This window comes from Protobothrops mucrosquamatus, unplaced genomic scaffold (assembly GCF_001527695.2).
Source record: "Protobothrops mucrosquamatus isolate PMUCROS unplaced genomic scaffold, P.Mucros_1.0 scaffold3816, whole genome shotgun sequence".
NCBI lineage: Eukaryota > Metazoa > Chordata > Lepidosauria > Squamata > Viperidae > Protobothrops > Protobothrops mucrosquamatus.
Window position 1 is genome coordinate 21,071 of NW_015389768.1, and position 18,433 is coordinate 39,503.

Sequence of the window (18,433 nt, forward strand, 5' to 3'; positions counted from 1 at the left end):
CTCAAGGAGACAGAATTGGAAGAACTACGGAGAGGGCCAGAGAACTGAGTTGTGGCTTCAAAGGCTCTCTCTTATTTTGCTCATGTATCTGATGATGGCACCGTTGATCCCAGGAATTGTATTAATCTCCAGTGTTTCCACTCATTTTCATACAACAAATCCTGACTGTTTCTCTGTAGGACGCTGAAAGGGAAGGGGGATGATGAAGGACGAGCTGGACCAAAAGGTCTGAAAGAAAGCAAAGAGAAAAGAAAAGCTTCAGCCAAGGAGGTATAATTTCAAAGGGGAGAGAAAAGTTAGATGTGAAAGGGAAGAGTGAGGGACTCCAAAGAAGCCTCCCTTATCAGAATTGGTCAAGAAGAACCAAAACGTGAGTGTTCCAGATCAGAAGGGTTGATGCTAGAAAGGTTGTCCAACAGCATTGCAGTAGGCAGAGAAGATCAGGAGGAAACATGGCCCGGTTGTAGCTAGAATGTGGGATAAAGATCAACAATATGATTGTTGTCTCCAAACGACGATTATCAGAAGTGTTCTGGGTGACTCTTTATGTTCAATGATTCATAATCCATCATTCAACTGATCCCCTTCATTTCCCCCACCATGAAGTCCCAGACCAATAATAATAACCTCCAGTTCAGACATCATCACATCTCTGAGAATCTAAGTAGGTATGGCACCAAGAAGGAAGCATCTTACAGTTTGAGAAGGTTAAGCGGAACCAAGAAGAAGATGTCACACATTGCCCAGTCATGCATATCGGTGATCGCCTCCTGAAAGGTTTTTGTTCAGCTCTTCAGTGAAATTGTAGCACTGTGTACGAGCCACTGTCTGTATAAGAGGCACAATAATACCCAGCCTCATCTCCTTCCTCAATCAGGTTGATGGTTAACACGGCAGATGTTCTGGAGCTTTCAACAGAACCAGAGAATCGTGCTGGGATTCCAGAGGGTCTGCTGCTATCATAGTATATCATGAGTTTCGGGGCACTGCCAGGTTTCTGTTGATACCANAGTCCCAGCCATTTTTAGTAGATAGCCCAAGTCTTCAATTACCCATAAAGGAAGAGGAGAGGATGAGAAGAAGAGGCAGCCAAGGCATGGTGGAAGATGGGATCAGGACTGAATTGTCTGCAGAGCCAGCTGTCCTCTCTGCTCTTAAGCCTTTTGCCAGTGGGGAATTCAAATTCATGCAAATGTCCTGCCTGCTCATCAATTCTTCCTCAGATATGAGGACCTGCTTCAGATAAAAGGAAAGAGCATCCTTTGAAGATTCCTTCTCTTCAAGCCTTAGGATTTGCTGGTGGAGCTTTTGAGGACCCTCCTCTTTTTAGCTGAGCAAGAACTTTTGGGAAGGACTTCAGAGCCCGCTGCAGAAGACAAAGTTCACATGAGGAACATCCTCTCTTTCTCTCCTTGATTCTTCTTTGTTCAGGCTGAGGAACATCCCTCTCAGCTCTTCAGGGAAATTATGGCCCATTTTAGAGATGTTAAGAATGACAACTGACTATGTTAGTTCACAAATGTTCCTGACCACCTGCTATGCTCATCAAAGGGAATCTCCAAGAGTTGACAGTTCAGAAGCTACAGTACAGGGACTACTAACATAAGAGCTGGTGTCCCACCATGATATAAAAAGGAAGCTGGATGCAGGGCACTCCGTACAGGTTTTCACCAAATCAGGAATATGGTACAACTTTTTACAATTAACACATTGCATTCAAAGGTCACAATATTTGTCAGCTGCAGGCCACTTCATCACATAGATAGGGTGACCTGACTGATATAGGATTTCATTGGGGAGTGAAGATTGGATAGCCAAGGAAGGGCCATTCATAAATATAAGAACAATAATTGAGCTGTGATATCTCCCCAGATGGAACCCAATTCTAGATATATCAAGAATATCCGAACTGACAAAAAGTTGACCTGGATTACAGCTAAACTAGTGCGGTTTCTCTGAGGATTATCACACTGCCTTTGTTCCTTGCCTATCTCACTGATTTTATTGATTCACCCATTTAAATTCAGGATTACCACAGAACGTAGAATAACAGGAGTTGGAAGGGACCTCGGAGGTCTTCTAGTCCAACCCCCTGCTTGAACAGGAGAGCCTACATCATTTCAGACAAATGGTTGTCCAGTCTCTTTTTGAAAGCCTCCAGTGATGGAGCACCCACAACTTCTGAAGGCAAGCTGGTTAATTGTTAATTGTTCTCACTGTTGGGAAATTTCTCCTTAATTCCAGGTTGCTTCTCTCCTTCGTTAGTTTCCAACCATTGTTTCTTGTCCTGCCTTCTGGTGCTTTGGAAAACAGGCTGATTCCCTCTTCTTTGTGGCAGCTCCTCAGATATTGGAACACTGCTATCGTGTTTCCCCTAGTTCTTCTTTTCACTACACTAGACAAACCCAATTCCTGTAATCGTTCTTCATACGTTTTAGCCTCCAACCCTCTAATCATTTTGTTTCTCTTCTCTGCACTCTTCCCAGCATCCCAACATATTTTTTTTGCACTGTGGTGACCAGAATACTGGTTGCAGTATTCCAAGTGTGGTCTTACTAAGGCTTTGTAAAGTGGTACTAGAACTTCACGTGATCTTGATTCTATCCCTGTATTAAAGCAGCCCAGGATTGCACACCAGGATGAACCATGGTTAGCATTTTGTCCTTGTCTAAGGCCCATTTGAGTACTTGATGTTGAGTTTAGAAAGATAAGCGAGGTTTGTTTTTGTTTTTTGTTGTTGTTTAAAAAATGAGAAAGTGTACCATCGTGTTGTTTCCTGATAGTTTTAAGAACTTATTTATTAGAAAGGAAACCACATCGATGAAAGTGTCTTACTTCCCTTCAGCGGTTTTTGTCTCACTTCTCTATCTGAATCAAGCACTGTGTGAATGTTTCCTGTCCAAACTAAACAGTAATAAGTGGCCTCGTCTTCCACCAAGGCCTCTGTGATGGTCAGGGACATGGTGTTCCCTGACCTGGAGCCAGAGAAACGGGCTGGAATGCCTGATGGCCTGCTGCTGGTGCTGTGTATTAAGAGCCTTGGAGCCTGCTCTGACTTCTGCTGGATCCATCGTGGGTAGTTGTTGTCTGTGATGGTTCCATCATCGTATCTACAGGACATGGTGATTGCCCCTCCTGGAGCTACAAAATCTGGATCTTTCAAGCTCTGCAGCTGCTGGATACTGGCCCCTGAAAGGAGCACATGGAATTAAGGGAATAAGAGAGAACATGGAATTAAGGAACATCAAGTGAAACTACGTTATACAGCCAAACCACGCCCAACATTCGCCTGCACTGCAGTCCACATGGAGACCCTCAAAAGGATTCTATCCCCTGATTCTCTTGGTCTCACCGAAGAAAGACAGCATGCTGGAGAGCAGAAGAAGCCAAGCCATGGTGGACAACTAGATAATCTTCCTGGATGAAATGATCAGTGTTGGGCTTGTACCCGGCCTCTCTTAAACTCCTAGAGGTGGGGAGTGTAATTAGCATGCAAATGAGGTGTTTGGTTTTTTTAAAAAAAAAAACAACACAACAATGCTGAGGCCTGTCTTTACCAAATAGGTCGTGCAGTTAACTAAAGGTGTAACCTGCACCATTTTGATGGACAGATGACATTTGTGAGCTTAGAGCTGAATAGGTGAGCTGGTCAAATAAGAGTTTATAGCAGAGAAGTGCAGAATCCTAGGATGAAATCCCAACTCCGCCATTAAGATCACTGAGTTGTTTTCAACCATGATTCTCCTTCGGCTTATTTCACTTTGTACAATTTCTATGAGAATAGAGAAAACCATCAAAACATCTTGCAGGTAGGACAATCTCTCAGCCCAAGAAACACTGCCAAAGTTCTTGTTCAGGTCCGGGTAGAGGCCCTCAGATTGGAAGACTTATTTATTTGTTTGTTTAAAGGTATTAATATTACAGCTCTTTCCCATGCATTCTGTTACGTTTTGGTTTTTACCCGGTTTTTGCTAGTTGTGTTCCTTGAGAAGAGAAATATGACATTGAAAGGTAGCCAAAAAATAAATTCCACTTTTACTTCTCCACTACAAAAAATGCATGGTCTTCTTGGTCTAGCTGATTGTCATCTTAGCTTCTCCTTTTTGGGTTCTGACATCAGGAAGGAAGCACCTGAGAATTTGAGAAGGCTAAGAGGAACCAAGAAGTTATTGTCACACATTGGTTAGTCATGCATATTGGTGTTCACCTGCTGCAAGGGTTTTTGTTCAGCTCTTCAGCAGGATTGTATCACTGTGCACTGGCCACCACCCAAATAATCCAGGCAATAATAGTCACCTTCATCTTCTGCCTCAGGATTGGAGATGCTTAACACGGACAATGTTCTCGAGTTTTCAACAGAACCGGAGAATCGTGGTGGGATTCCAGAGGGTCTGCTGCTATCGGCATATATAAGGAGTTTGGGGGGACCACCAGGCTTCTGTTGATACCAGGAGGAATACCCTGATCCAATTGTTCCACTGCTTTTAGTACAAGTGATTTTGACTGTCTCTCCAGGAGATCCAGACACAGATTCTGGTTGAGTCATGACTTGGGAAAAACTCCCTGAAAAAAAGCAAAGGTGGCAGCGTTAGGACAATGTTCATTTTACTAAAGAGAAATGTGTGGTAGGAACAGAAATCTGAAATCAAAGAAGTAGAGGAGAAACCACTTGTCTGAATTATTAGGAGATGGAGGAAGAGTATAAATCCCAGTCATATCCCAAGTCATAAGTTACCCATAAAGTAAGAGGAGAGGATGAGAAGAAGAGGCAGCCAAGCCATGATTGGAGATTGGGACAGGATTGAATGGTCTTCAGGCGCAGATGTCCTCTCTGCTCTTAAGCCTTTTGCCAGTGGGGAATTCAAATTCATGCAAATGTCCTGCCTGCTCATCAATTCTTCCTCAGATATGACAGACAGCTTCAGATAAAAGGAAAGAGCATCCTTTGAAGATTCCTCCTCTTCAAGCTGTAGGATTTGCTGGTGGAGATTTTGAGGACACTCCCCTAGCTGTACAAAGCTTCCATAAGAAATGTCCTCACTTTGTCTCCTTGATCTTTCCTCTTTAGAGACGAGAGAGATTTATTTATTTATTTATTTATTTGTTTGTTTGTTTGTTTGTTTGTTTGTTTATTTATATACCGCCCTATCTCCCTCTCTGCCATTCAGAAAAGCAGTTGTTTCAAGTTAGTGTTGGTAGGAATAATAATAATAATAATAATAATAATAATAATAATAATAATAATAATAATAGTAATAATAATAGTAATAATAAAGTTGGAAGGGACCTTGGAGGTCATCTAGTCCAACCCCCTGCTCAGGTTGGAAACCCTATTCCATTTCAGACAAATGGTTGTCCGGTCTCTTCTTAAAAACGTCCAGCGTTGGAGCATTCACTGCTTCTGGAGGCAGGTTGTTCCGCTGGTTAATTGTTCTGTCAGGAAGTTTCTCCTTAGTTCTTGGTTGCTTCTCTCCTTGATCAGTTTCCATCCGTTGCTTCTTGTCCTGCTTTCAGGTGCTTTGGAGAATAGCTTGACTCCCTCTTCTCTGGGGCAGCCCCTGAGATACTGGAACACTGCTATCATGTCCCCACTTGTCCTTCTCTTCATTAAACTAGACATCCCCAATTCCAGCAACCGTTCCTTGTATGTTTTAGCCTCCAGTCCCCTGATCATCTTTGTTGCTCTTCTCTGCACTCTTTCTAGCGTCTCAACATCTTTTTTACATCGTGGTGACCAAAATTGGATGCTGTATTCCAAGTGTGGCCTTACCAAGGCATTGTAAAGTGGTATTAATACTTCACGTGATCTTGATTCTATCGCTAAATAAAATGAGTGCTGTGTGGAGTGAGTGAGCCATGTACAACAAATGACAACTTGATTTAAAAAAAAAGCCCTTTGCCACACGATGGTGCTGCTGTATTGTCACTCAAGGTTCGGTGAGATTAGAACCTTTTGTTTCAGAGATGTTATTAATTATATCTTAGTTGTTGTATTGATATCTTCAGTAAACACACTGCATTCAGCAGAGGGGTTGTGTCTTCTGGCATTGTCAAAAAATCAATCTAGAGACTACAGGGATTAGTAAGACTTGGGGTGCATAGATTCTCATTCCAAGGAGAAGCTGGATCCATGATGCTCCTAGGGGTTTTTCCAAAATTTGAAGGAGATTTGGTTGCATAATGTCAAGCATGTGAAAATCAGGACGTCCGGGCAGTTCAAATGAATATAAAGGTTTATTGCAAGCTTATGTTCTCTACAAGAAGATGAACTACTAATGGTCAAGGCAAATTGGTGGTAGATAATGGAATTCAAGGTGGGCTGGACTGTTGTGGGCATGAACGGACTCCAAATTAATGACATGCTTGACGCCTCCCTCATGTTCAGCCTGGTCACTTCCTACATAGATATTTCCAACTAAGATACTTTATTAAACATCATAAATGTTTGTGAACTGAAGCTCTATTAGGTCCGTTGACTAGTTTAACTGATAGAATGAAGTGGGAAGGCAAAAGAGAAGGGACAAAGCACTGTTGAAAGAATGGTTTGCCTGTAGTATTTCTCTGTTTCAAACTCAGCACTAGAAATATATAATTTATGTGGGCGGAAAGAAGATTAGGATAATGTTTCCTCACCCATCTTAATGGCCTTTTTTTGATTCACAATTAGCTTCAGGTTGAACAGGATCTACGAATTCTGGCAAAACACCATTGCCATAATGACACAAAGAAATAATAGATATTGGAGTGTTAAACTATTTTTCTTTTTTTTTAAAAAAAAAACTTGGAAAATTGATGTCCAGATATTTTCTTAATAGTTTTGATGGATGCTGTGACTTCTTGGCACATATCAGACTCCAAAACTAAGAAAAGGCACATTGAAACACTTCACAACACTTCTCTTCATTGTTCCTCACCTATAGATAGAAATCTTGCCAAACTAAGGCAACTTCTTGAATCATTAAAGAACTTTTAAGGAAGAACTATCTTGACCCTCTTTCTACCAACCAACTATCTAAACTTTGCTGTCTCTTGGTCCTCTGGAATGCAGCCCCTCCCTCCTAGGAATCCAGACTACATTCCATCATAGCCCTTGAAAACATGCAATCACTATCCAGAAAGCCTTCACTCAAGAAGTTCATTTAAGATCTTCTGTATATTGGGACAGCCCAGTCTAGTAAGAGAGTTTTTGTTTCACTTCTTTATTTGAATCAAGCACTGTGTACCCGCTCCCAGTCCAGACGGCACAGTAATAAGTAGCCTCATCTTCACCCAAAGTTCCTGCAATGGTCAGGGACATGGTGTTCCCGGAGGTGGTCCCAGTGAAGCGGGCTGGGACACCAGTTGGCCTGCTGTTGCTGGTAGCAACTAAGAGCTTTAGAACTTTCCCGGGCTTCTGCTGGAGCCATCGAAGGTAATTGTTGTCCGATATAGTTCCACCACTATAGCTACAGGACATGGTGACTGTGCCATGTATAGCTACAGATTCTGAATTCTTCAGGCTCTGCAGCTGCTGGACACTGGTCCCTGAAAGAGAATATGGTTTGTTTTAAAAAAATAATAGCAACAGTTCTACACTGTGGTATATAATAGCATGACAATCAACATTCGCTTGCACTATGCTTCCTATGAAAAATCACCAAAAGAGTTATCTCTTCATTCCCCTGATTCTCTTGTCTCACCAAAGGAGGACAAGATGGTGAAGAGCAGAAGAATCCAAGCCATGGTGGGTGGTGAGGTCTTCTTCCCGAATCTAAAGATCACTACATGTCTTCTGTCAGGTCTCTCTTAAGCCCCTAGAGGTGAAGAATGCAACCAGCATGCAAATCAGGTGTCTATTTAAACAATGCTCATCTCTGCACCTTGTTGATCAAGAGGTGATGTTTGTGAACTTGCTGACAAAGAGGCACACTGGTGAAATAAGAGTTCAGAGCAGGAACTGGAGAATCCTAGAATGAAATCCCAAATTCATCATTAAGATCGTTGAGTTGCCTTCAACCATGATTCTCATTCAGCCTATTTCACTGCTTTCAATTATTACGAAAATAGAGACCATCAACATGGCTTTGTAGACAGTAAAATAAACCAGCATTAGAAGCACCCTTTGAGCCTCGTTGGCCATTCCTAAATTGGATTGCAATTCTTTCCCATGACATTCTATTGTGTTTTGCATTTTACTCAGTTTCTGAAATTTCTTGCTCCTTAGAAAGGAAATATCTTGAAAAAGGTCATCCTTGAATACATGCCATGTTTTCCTCTGCACCAAAAAGTGCTGGAATATGAATCAGTAGTAATGTACTCTTCTGAGTTTAGTTAATTTTCTCCTGTGCTTTTCCTTCCGGGCTGTGTTCTGTGATGTAAACCAGCCTTGCTATTAGACTTCAAATAGAGATTGGGGTTATTTAGCGAGGAAATGTGTCATTGTCTCATTGCAACTGTCAGTTGGAATACCCAGCGTCTGAAACCAAAACTCTTCTGTAGATGAAAGTGACAGACTAAGTTTAGAAAGTATGGCAATCCTGACCTCTACTGGTCCTATCATTATAGTGTCAACACCCAGCTTGAGATTCCAAATAAAACTCCTGGTTCATTTCCAAAAATTCTTACTGTTTATTGAATACACAGCCTGGTTCTGTCAAAGAAAAACTAACTCTGAGGCTCTAACACCAATTCATAGACTTAAACAATAGTTCTCCCAGCCAAACCCCCAACGTCTTACATAATCCATATCAACAAGTCCACTTTGTTATGGGAAACGTCTGCTTCAAATCCACACCTGTTCTGGTGTCCTTGACAAGGCTTCAAGCTCTCTCAGTCTGCAGCTGAATCAAAGAAGCTTTGTTTCTCCATCTACCCATTTGAAAGTAACACCTCCTCCCCCCCTTCATCTAAAGGCAAGTTGGAGCGCAGAGGTACGTAGCTACCAAAGTTTCATCCTTGACATATAGCCTCAAAGTAATTTTTGGTGCTGGGAAAGACAGGAATCAGAATCATAGAATTATAGGGCTGGAAGAAACCTTGGAGGTCTTCTAGTCCAGCCCTCTGCTCAAGGCAGGAGACTTTGTACCCTCCCAGTCAAATGGCTGTCCAATCTATTATGGAGTACCCATAACTCTAGGAGGCAAACTATTTCTTTGATTATTAGGATGTACATTAATATACTATACTACTGTCAACATAACATTCTCCCTCATCATCATCCCAGAATGCATGTGTGTGTTTGTGAGTGTATGTTGGTTGGTTGAGTCTACTGATATGAATAGAAATCAAAGTTGAATTAACAGAATAACAGAGTTGGAAGGGACTTTGGAGGTCTTCTAGTCTAACCCTCTACTCAAGCAGGAAACCCTATATCATGTCAAACCAATGGTTGTCCAATCTCTTCTTCAAAACATCCTGTGATGGAGAACTCAAAACTTCTGTGTTCAGTGTTTGGTGATTTTTCATCATCTTCCTCTGCTGATAGATGCCTTGAGCAACCAAGCATCCTGTTCTTGTATCAGTTCCTCCTAGAACTGCATCGCCGTGTGCACATCAAGTTTGTTGTTCCATGTGCTGCAGTAATAATCCGCCTCGTTTTCCACTTGAACGCCAGTGATCACTAGATTCCAGAGGTTCTGGGAGCGATCAGGGGAAACACTGAATCTGTTTGGGACCCACAGTTCCCCTGCCTTGATCAGTGCTGGTATAATAGTGATACGGAAACCATGGAACGCCACCTGGCTCTTGCACTAGTAATGGTGTTGCCACTGCTCATTGTGCAAGGGATTCTAACCGTTGATTCTAGAGATGCAGACAGGGTGGATGGTTTAGTTAATATCAACTGGGATTCCAAACCTGTAACCAAAAGAAGAGGGAAGGAGGGAGGGAGATGAGGCAGGAGAGAGAAGGAGGGAGAAGGGAGAGAGTGAAGAAGGGAGAAAAAGATGGAGAAGAATTATGTTCGAATTTGAATTGAAGCCAACAGTAATTTCTCCATACATTTGAATGCCTATATCTGTTCCAAAGTGGTACTTTCATTACACCTTCTCTGGTCCTTTCCTCTGCAGATTGACTACATCGTGAGCAGGAAGCTCAAGAGACCATTCAACTGGTAATGACGCCTGAAGAGAGCAAAGAGAGAGAGAGTTTTTGCCATCCTTCCCCATTGCACTGAATGACTGTGCTATGCACTCCCTGTGTGTACGCAACAATGGTAGATGGCTTCATCTTCTGACAAGGCTCCTGTTATGGTCAGCGACATCACATTCCCTGACTTGGACCCAGAGAAGCGGGCTGGAACATCAGAAGGTTTGACACTGGTCTGGTAAAGCAAGAGCCGGGGTGGTTTGCCTGGATGTTGCTGGACCCACCAAGGGTAATTGTTGTCATTGATGATTCCAGTAGAGTATCTGCAAGATAGGGTGACCGTCCCACCAAGAGGCACCGATTCTGCGTCCTTCAGGCTTTGCAGCTGCTGAAGGCTGAGATCTGCAAGGAAACACAGCAAATAACTGCTTATTTAAGGGACTATGAAGAAGCCTTGACCACCATTTTGGAGAAGACGCGGCTTCTCTCTTCCACCAACTCAAGGGAGCTCACCAATGGTGGCAAGGAATACGACCAGAAAGAACATGCTGCTTATTCGGGGGAGATTTGATACGTTCATCTTCTTGAAGGAAAAGGATCTCCTCTTGGGGTCAACCCCATTGCTCTTAAATCCCCGGAGGCCAAAGCATCGGTTCCTTCATGCAAATCACTTGCACCTTTAACTTCTGTCTCTGGCTGGTGGAACCACCACAAGAGAAACTCTGGCACCCGTTTGATTGATTCTGTGTTGGAAGAGTCTTGTGCATTCTATCTTCTGCACATGGCTGGCTTCAAAGAGACGGTGGTAGAGAGGTTTGATATGATTAAAGGTGAGCACAGTTGAGACTCAAAAACTATTTTCAAAGCAAACTAATTTTTGTGGAATGTAGGATAGTTAGATCTTCTGATAATGGGTAGACTTTATTTCCTTAGTCTCCAGAAAAGCTGTTCTAAGTCAACTCATCAAGAAAAAGCTTGGGATGAATCCTTAGATTCCTCCATATATCATGGAGTAATAGCAATTCTGATTTGGATGGCCAAAGGCCCAGGAATTGCAAATATTCTACAGACTGGCAGTGCATGGAATAATTCTATCCGGGTGTTGAACATCCATTCCAGGCATCACCCTCTTATTCTCAATTTTCATATATAAACTATGTCCTCCTACTTAAGGATTACATTTGATAGATTTCAACCCATAGAGTCCAACTTAAATTTTCAAATCTTCCAGTCAAACAAAGGAGAAAAGTCCCTGTCCCGGATAGTTACATTGACTCTTTCTTTGTATAGTTCTCTTAATCTAGGTCCTCTCAGGATAATTATTTCTTTTCTTTTCTCATATGCCAGAAATGTTCAGTATGGTTTGAGAATTAAGCGCATGAAACTTAGTGATGGTTATTTTAGTAAGAAGAACAACAGCCCCTACAGGCCATTGAAGTACCTACATATCTCCCTCCTCTCTCTTCTCCTTCTCCTCTTCATTCTCCTCTTCCTCCTCCTCCTCTTTTTTATTTTTCCACCTTCCCCTTCACCCTTCTCCCTCCCTCCCTCCTCCTCCTCCTCCTCCTCATCATCATCATCAGAGAACAATGTGACACATGTGATAATGCTCAAATAAAGATGTGATTGAGGATGAGGCTTCACCACAGTGATCATTCAGTGATCAATGCCATCTTTGGCCTATCAAAGATTCCCAAATAATTCCTTTGATGATTTCCCAGAAAATTGGAGATAGTCCTAACTCCAATAGACCATTGATACCAACCAGGTTGATCTATAAGTTCTAAAAAAATAACCAATCCTGTTTAGGGTCACCAAGCATTTTGTACTGGCATTTTGGAAGAACGTTCTAGGGTTCCCCAGAAAATGCTGTTCATATTCATAATGATGATTATCATGGCCAACCCTTCCAAAGGGTTATCTCTCTATCATCTCACCATATCTACTGTATGTCTACTTTGTAGAGTTTAGCAGCAAAGTTGCACTCTGGACATGCTTCAAAGGCCTCTTTTTTATATAGCCCAGGGGTAGGAAACATTGGCTCTTTTATGACTGGTGGACTTCAACTCCCAGAATTCCTGAGCCAGCCATGCTGAGGAAAGAGGTTTCCAAGCTGAGCCATGCTGGCTCAGGAATTCTGGGAGTTGAAGTCCTCCAGTCATAAAAGAGCCAAGGTTGCCTACCCCTGATATAGCCAATCAAATGTCCTATCTCAATGGTGGCCTTTTTTTAGATGTCCTGGATTTGGAGAATTGGCCAGGTATTTGGAGAGGCGGGAGGGAAATGGAAGAAAATCTGTTCTTCTTCCAAAAGGACCCCCCCCCCCAAAAAAAACCACCTCTTCAAATGTGGAGGTTGACTCTTTCCTTTAGGATCCTTTCCTCCGCTGCAATTATTTCATGCTTAGGAATATTCACAACTAGAATGACTTTGTTCAGAAAGTTTTCATCTGCAGTCCGTTTCATGTAAGAGGTACCCAGAGTAATCAAAGTTGCTCATATCCTGTAAGGTTTTTGTCTCACTTCTCTATCTGAATCAGAGACTGTGCGCCCGCTTCCAGTCCAGACACCACAGTAATACACAGCCTCGTCTTCCACTAAGGTCCCTGTGATGGTCAGGGACATGGTGTTCCCTGACCTGGAGCCAGAGAAACGTGCTGGAACGCCTGTGTGTCTGGTGCTGGTGCTGTGTATTAAGAGCCTTGGAGTCTGCTCTGACTTCTGTTGGACCCACACAGGGTAATTGCTGTCAGTGATGGTTCCACTGTCATATCTACAGGATATGGTGATTGTCCCTGCTAGAGCTACAAAATCTGGATCTTTCAAGCTCTGCAATTGCTGGATACTGGACCCTGAAAGAGAACACAGAATTAGGAAGATATTAAAATGAAACTATGCTGCACAGCAGGATGGGATCCACCATTTGCCTGCACTGGATTCCCTACGGGAGAGTCTCAAAAGGGCTATTCCCTCGATTCCGTTTCTCTTACCGAACAAAGTTAGGACTATGAAGATAAAAAGAATCCAAGCCATGATGGAGAACTGGGTGGTCTTCCTGGCAGAAAGACTCTTGAACTGGCATCCACTAAGGTCTCTCTTAAATCCCCAGGGGCGAAGAATGCAACTCTGTATGCAAATGTCCTTTTATTTTAAGAACAAGCATGGCACTGTTGTACATGGAACTGAAGGTGTTTGCCTGCACCCTGTTGGCCTACAAGAGATATTTCTGAGCTTAGAAAAAAAATAAGTGAGCTGGTCCTTTTACAGCATAAAGTGGAACCAGAGGATCCTAAGATGAAGTGTGCATTCTTCCAACAAGTTAGTCGAGCGATCTTTCAATTATAGCCCTTGTTCCTCTTCCTGTCCTATCAAACAGGGTTACCTTGAGGATGAAATGGATAGAGGATACGATCAACTATGTTCTGATGCAATAAGGGTTAGGGTTAAGGTGCAAGAAAAACAACCATCTTGTCAGATATCACTGGAGGGCAGAAGTAATTACAGATGGATTTGTAACATGAAAGGTCTTATAGGTAAGACTTTTATCCAGAATCAACTAGTAACCAAGCTCATGAAGTAGAGATGGGTGGTTATGAATGTGGCAAGGTTCACCCGTAACTACCCATGCTAATGCATGCTGTAGCCACTGATACTTTCAAGGTGTTTGCAATGTCAACCCCATGTAGCATATTCAGTAATCCAATCATGAGGTGTCTGAGATATGAGTGAACATAACCAGGATCTCCCAATCCAGGAGTGGACACAACTGGCATACAGAACGAAGTTATGCAAAGGTCCTCTGAGCCAGAGTTGCCTGCCGCTCTTTGAGCAGGAGGCCTGGGTTCGGGAAGGCACCCAACTTGCACGCTAGGGATCTTTGAGGAAGATCTACCCATCCAGAACCAAAGATGAAAAATCTCCAGATCCAGAAGATCCTGGATTCCACAGTCTTATGAGGAGTCCGGACCTGCTCGCCTGCTCCATTCAGACGTGTGTTAATCGTAACAGAAAGAAAAATAGGAAGGGGTCTTGTATTCTTCTTTCATGATGGGGGGAATTCCAGGAGCTGAAATCCACACCCCTTAAAGCTGCCAAGTTTGGAAAAACACTGCTCTAATCAAGATGTCCATTTCATCTGCAGATTGACTACAACATGAGCAGGAAGCTCGAGAGACCATTCAACTGGCAATGACCCATGAAGAGAGCAAAGCAAGAGAGAGTTTTTCCCTTCCTTCCCCGTTGCACTGAATGACTGTGCCACGAACTCACTGGGTTCAAGCAGCAGTAATACATGGCTTCATCTTCTGCCGAGGCTCCTGTTATGGTCAGCGACATCAGATTCCCTGACTTCGATGCAGAGAACCGGACTGGAACGTCAGACATCTTGATATTGGTGTTGTAAAATAAGAGCCGGGGTGGTTTGCCTGGATGTTGCTGGGCCCACCAAGGATGATTGCCATTAGCAATGCCTCCCAGATTGTATCTGCAAGATAGGGTGACCGTCCCACCAAGAGGCACCGATTCTGCGTCCTTCAGGCTTTGCAGCTGCTGAAGGCTGAGATCTGCAAGGAAACACAGCAAAGAAACGCTTATCTAAGGGACTATGAAGAAGACTTGACCACCATTTTGGAGAAGACACGGCTTCTCTTTTCCACCAACTCAAGGTAGCTCACCAATGGTGGCAAGGAATACGACCAGAAAGAACATGCTGCTTATTCGGGGGAGATTTGATACGTTCATCTTCTTGAAGGAAAAGGATCTCCTCTTGGGGTCAACCCAGTTGCTCTTAAGTCTCCAGAGGCCCAAAGCATCGGTTCCTTCATGCAAATCATTTGCGCCTTTAACTTCTGTCTGTGGCTGGTGGAACCACCACAGGAGAAACTCTGGCACCTGTTTGATTGATTCTGTGTTGGAAGAGTCTTGTGCATTCTGTCTTCTGCACATGGCTGGCTTCAAAGAGATGGTGGTAGAGATGTTTGATATGATTAAGGGTGAGCACAGTTGAGACTCAGAAAATATTTCCAAAGCAAACTAATTTTTTTTGGGGGGGAATGTAGGATAGTTAGATCTTCTGATAATGGGTAGACTCTATTTCCTTAGTCTCCAGACAAGCTGCTCTAAGTCACCCCATCAAGAAGAAGCTTGGGATGGATCCTTAGATTCCTCCATATGTTTTGGAGTACAAGTCTAGTAACTCTGATTTGGATGGCCAAAGGCAAGGAACTGTAAACGTTGTACAGAATGGCAGTGCATGGAATAAACTCTATCAGGGTGATGAACATCCATTCCAGGCATCAGCCCGCTTATCCTCAGTATTCATATATAAACCATTGTTCTCTTGCTTGGGTGCTTAGAATTGGTGGATTTCAACCCAGAGAATCCAACTTAATTTCCAAATATGCCATTCAAAGAGTGGATAAAAATCCTCCCTGATGTTTACACTGATTCTTTTTTAAAAAATACCTTGTCTTGATCTACTTCCTCTAAGGATAATCATTTGTTTTCTCTGCTTCCCTAGGTTCATATGTCAGAAATGTATGCTTTGAGAATTAAGTGCAAGAAACTAAGGAGTGGTTGTTGTTATTGTTGATGATGTTTTGGTAGGAAGAACAAGAGCAGACCCTACTGGCCATTAAAGGACCTACATCTCCTCCTCCTCCTCCTCCTCCTCCTCCTCCATTTGACCAGGATATTATAAGGGCTCCTGCCTTGAGTAGGGGGATGGATTAGAAGACCTTCAAAGTCCTTTCCAGCCCTATGATTCTATGTTCTAAGTTTGAAAAACACTGCTCTAGTCAAAATGCACTTTCATCTTCAGACTGACCACAATATGAACAGGAAGCTTCAGGGACAATTCAACTGTTATCGTTGCATGAAGAGAGCAAAGAGAGAGTTTTTGCCTTCCTTCCCCATTGCACTGAATGACTGTGTTACGAGCCCCCTGGGTTTAAAGAGCAGTAATAGTTGGCTTCATCTTCTGCCAAGGCTCCTGTTATGATCAGCGACATCACATTCCCTGACTTGGACCCAGAGAAGCGGGCTGGAACATCAGAAGGTTTGACACTGGTCTGGTAAAGCAAGAGCCGGGGTGGTTTGCCTGGATGTTGCTGGGCCCACCAAGGGTAATTGTTGTCAGTGATGATTCCAGTAGAGTATCTGCAAGATATGGTGACCGTCTCACCACGAGGCACCGATTCTGCGTCCTTCAGGCTTTGCAGCTGCTGAAGGCTGAGATCTGCAAGGAAAAACAGCAAAGAAACACTTATTTAAGGGACTATGAAGAAGCCTTGACCACCATTTTGGAGAAGATGCGGCTTCTCTCTTCCACCAACTCAAGGTAGCTCACCAATGGTGGCAAGGAATACGACCAGAAAGAACATGCTGCTTATTCGGGGGAGATTTGATACGTTCATCTTCTTGAAGGAAAAGGATCTCCTCTTGGGGTCAACGCAGTTGCTCTTATATCCCCAGAGGCCAAAAAAACCGTTCCTTCATGCAAATTACTTGCACCTTTAACTTCCGTCTCTGGCTGGTGGAACCACCACAAGAACCCCCACTTGCACCTGCTAGGCAGACTGTGTCTCTGAAGGGTCTTCTAAATTGTACCTGCTACCCATCACTAACTTCGAAGAAATTGGAGCAGAGATGCTTGAATTGAATAAGAGCTGAAATGTTTGAGAGCTCAGACACTCGACTATGCTCCAGGAAATTTGGGAGGAGAACATGAAAACATCTGGACAGACAGCTGTCATTCAACACCCACCAAGCAAAACCTAGGCTGGAGCATTTCACTGTTCTCCATATCATTTGGAAAAAATATCCTGGCAAGAATTACTCCTGGCAAGAAATTGTAAGACTGGTATGGGTTGACCATGATTGAGATAAGGTCCAGCAAGCCTTCATTTCAAACTTGACCTCCTTCTCATCTTTCAGGTATTAAGTGCTACCTGGACTACCTGGAAATCTTGAATACATTCTATTCTTCGACTAGCATGGTCACATTTCAATTCTGTGGTTCCAGGTTAAGTTCCAAAGCTGCATGGAAGTAAAGGAGATAGGTTCCACACTGGTTTTTTTCCCCTACTGCTTCTTTCATCCTTCCAGTTTTCTCCCTAAAGTACCTCTTTGATACCATTCTTTTTCATTCCTTCTTTCCACAGTTCCGTGGAACTGTGGTTTCATAAGAAGAGCAACAGCAGCATCTGCTGGTTGTATACTTTTCTCCATCTTTGTTCAAGAACCTTCGTTCTACCCGTCTCCTCGTTCTGCCTCCTCCTCCTCCCTCTGTTCCCAGTAACACACTCACAAATAGGAAACTGCGTATTAAAGGAGGAACGGTATTCATATAAAGATATTCGAGACCGTCTTCTGCCGCAGATTGCCTCCCATCGACCGGTACGCTCCCACAGAGCGGGCCTCCTCAGGGTGCCGTCGGCCAAACAGTGTCGGCTGGCGACCCCCAGGGGGAGGGCCTTCTCTGTGGGAGCCCCCACCCTGTGGAACGAACTCCCCCCAGAGATCCGGATTATTCCGGATCTCCCCTCCTTCCGCCGNATTGGCCTAGGGGGGGATTTTATAGGGATTTTAAAGGGATTTTATAATATTAAACTTAATACAGGTTATTTAATATATATTTTAATTTGGCTTTTAGAGATATCTATTGTATTGTACTGTTTTTATTTACCTGTAAGCCGCCCTGAGTCCCTCGGGAGAAGGGCGGGGTATAAATGGGATTAAATAAATAAATAAAATATGAAGTGTAGGAGATGAGCAGGCTGAGCGAGCCTGGGGGTGGGGTTAAATGCGTCACCAGTTTGGAATCCTTATGTTCCTACAAAAAGCCCAAGACCAGCTTCCCCATGAATTATGTTGACCCTTATCTAGTTCTGCTTTGGCTCGATCGTTAGTAGGTCTGATTCTTGTGTAGAGGTAGCATGCAATAAACTTTCAGTGCTTGGAACCCAACTCTTCTTCCTGGTTTCTTGCACATGACACAGAGAACAGAACACGTAAGAGTGGTAGCAATAGACCCATCGTCAGGCACAAACAATCAGATCATAGAATAGAATAGAATAGAATAGAATAGAATAGAATAGAATAGAATAGAATAGAATAGAATAGAATAGAATAGAATAGAATAGAATAGAATAGAATGGACCTTGGAGGTCTTCTAGTCCAGTCCCCTGCTCAAGCAGGAGAGAATCTATACCGTCTCAGACAGGTGAATGTCCAGTTTCCTCTTAAAAATCTCCAGTGATGGAGTGCCCATGATTTCTGAAGGCAAGCTGTTCCACTGATTGATTGTCCTGTCAGGAAGTTTCTCCTCAATTCCAGATTGCTTCTCTCTTGGATCAGTTTCCAGCCATTGT

General features: G+C 43.1%; 4 gene segments (V, D, J or C); all 4 read right to left on the bottom strand.

Annotated features, from left to right (window-relative positions):
* Positions 1 to 10,162: 10,162 nt before the first annotated feature.
* On the bottom strand, positions 10,163 to 10,662 carry LOC107298242. The segment is given in 2 exon segments: positions 10,163 to 10,467; positions 10,579 to 10,662. Coding segments are annotated over 2 exon segments (372 nt in total).
* A 1,898-nt stretch (positions 10,663 to 12,560) lies between these two features.
* LOC107298243 lies at positions 12,561 to 13,101 on the bottom strand. The segment is given in 2 exon segments: positions 12,561 to 12,916; positions 13,055 to 13,101. Coding segments are annotated over 2 exon segments (399 nt in total).
* A 60-nt stretch (positions 13,102 to 13,161) lies between these two features.
* Positions 13,162 to 14,821, bottom strand: LOC107298244. The segment is given in 3 exon segments: positions 13,162 to 13,275; positions 14,310 to 14,626; positions 14,738 to 14,821. Coding segments are annotated over 3 exon segments (498 nt in total).
* Positions 14,822 to 15,994: 1,173 nt separating this feature from the next.
* LOC107298245 lies at positions 15,995 to 16,494 on the bottom strand. The segment is given in 2 exon segments: positions 15,995 to 16,299; positions 16,411 to 16,494. Coding segments are annotated over 2 exon segments (372 nt in total).
* Between the last annotated feature and the right edge of the window lie 1,939 nt (positions 16,495 to 18,433).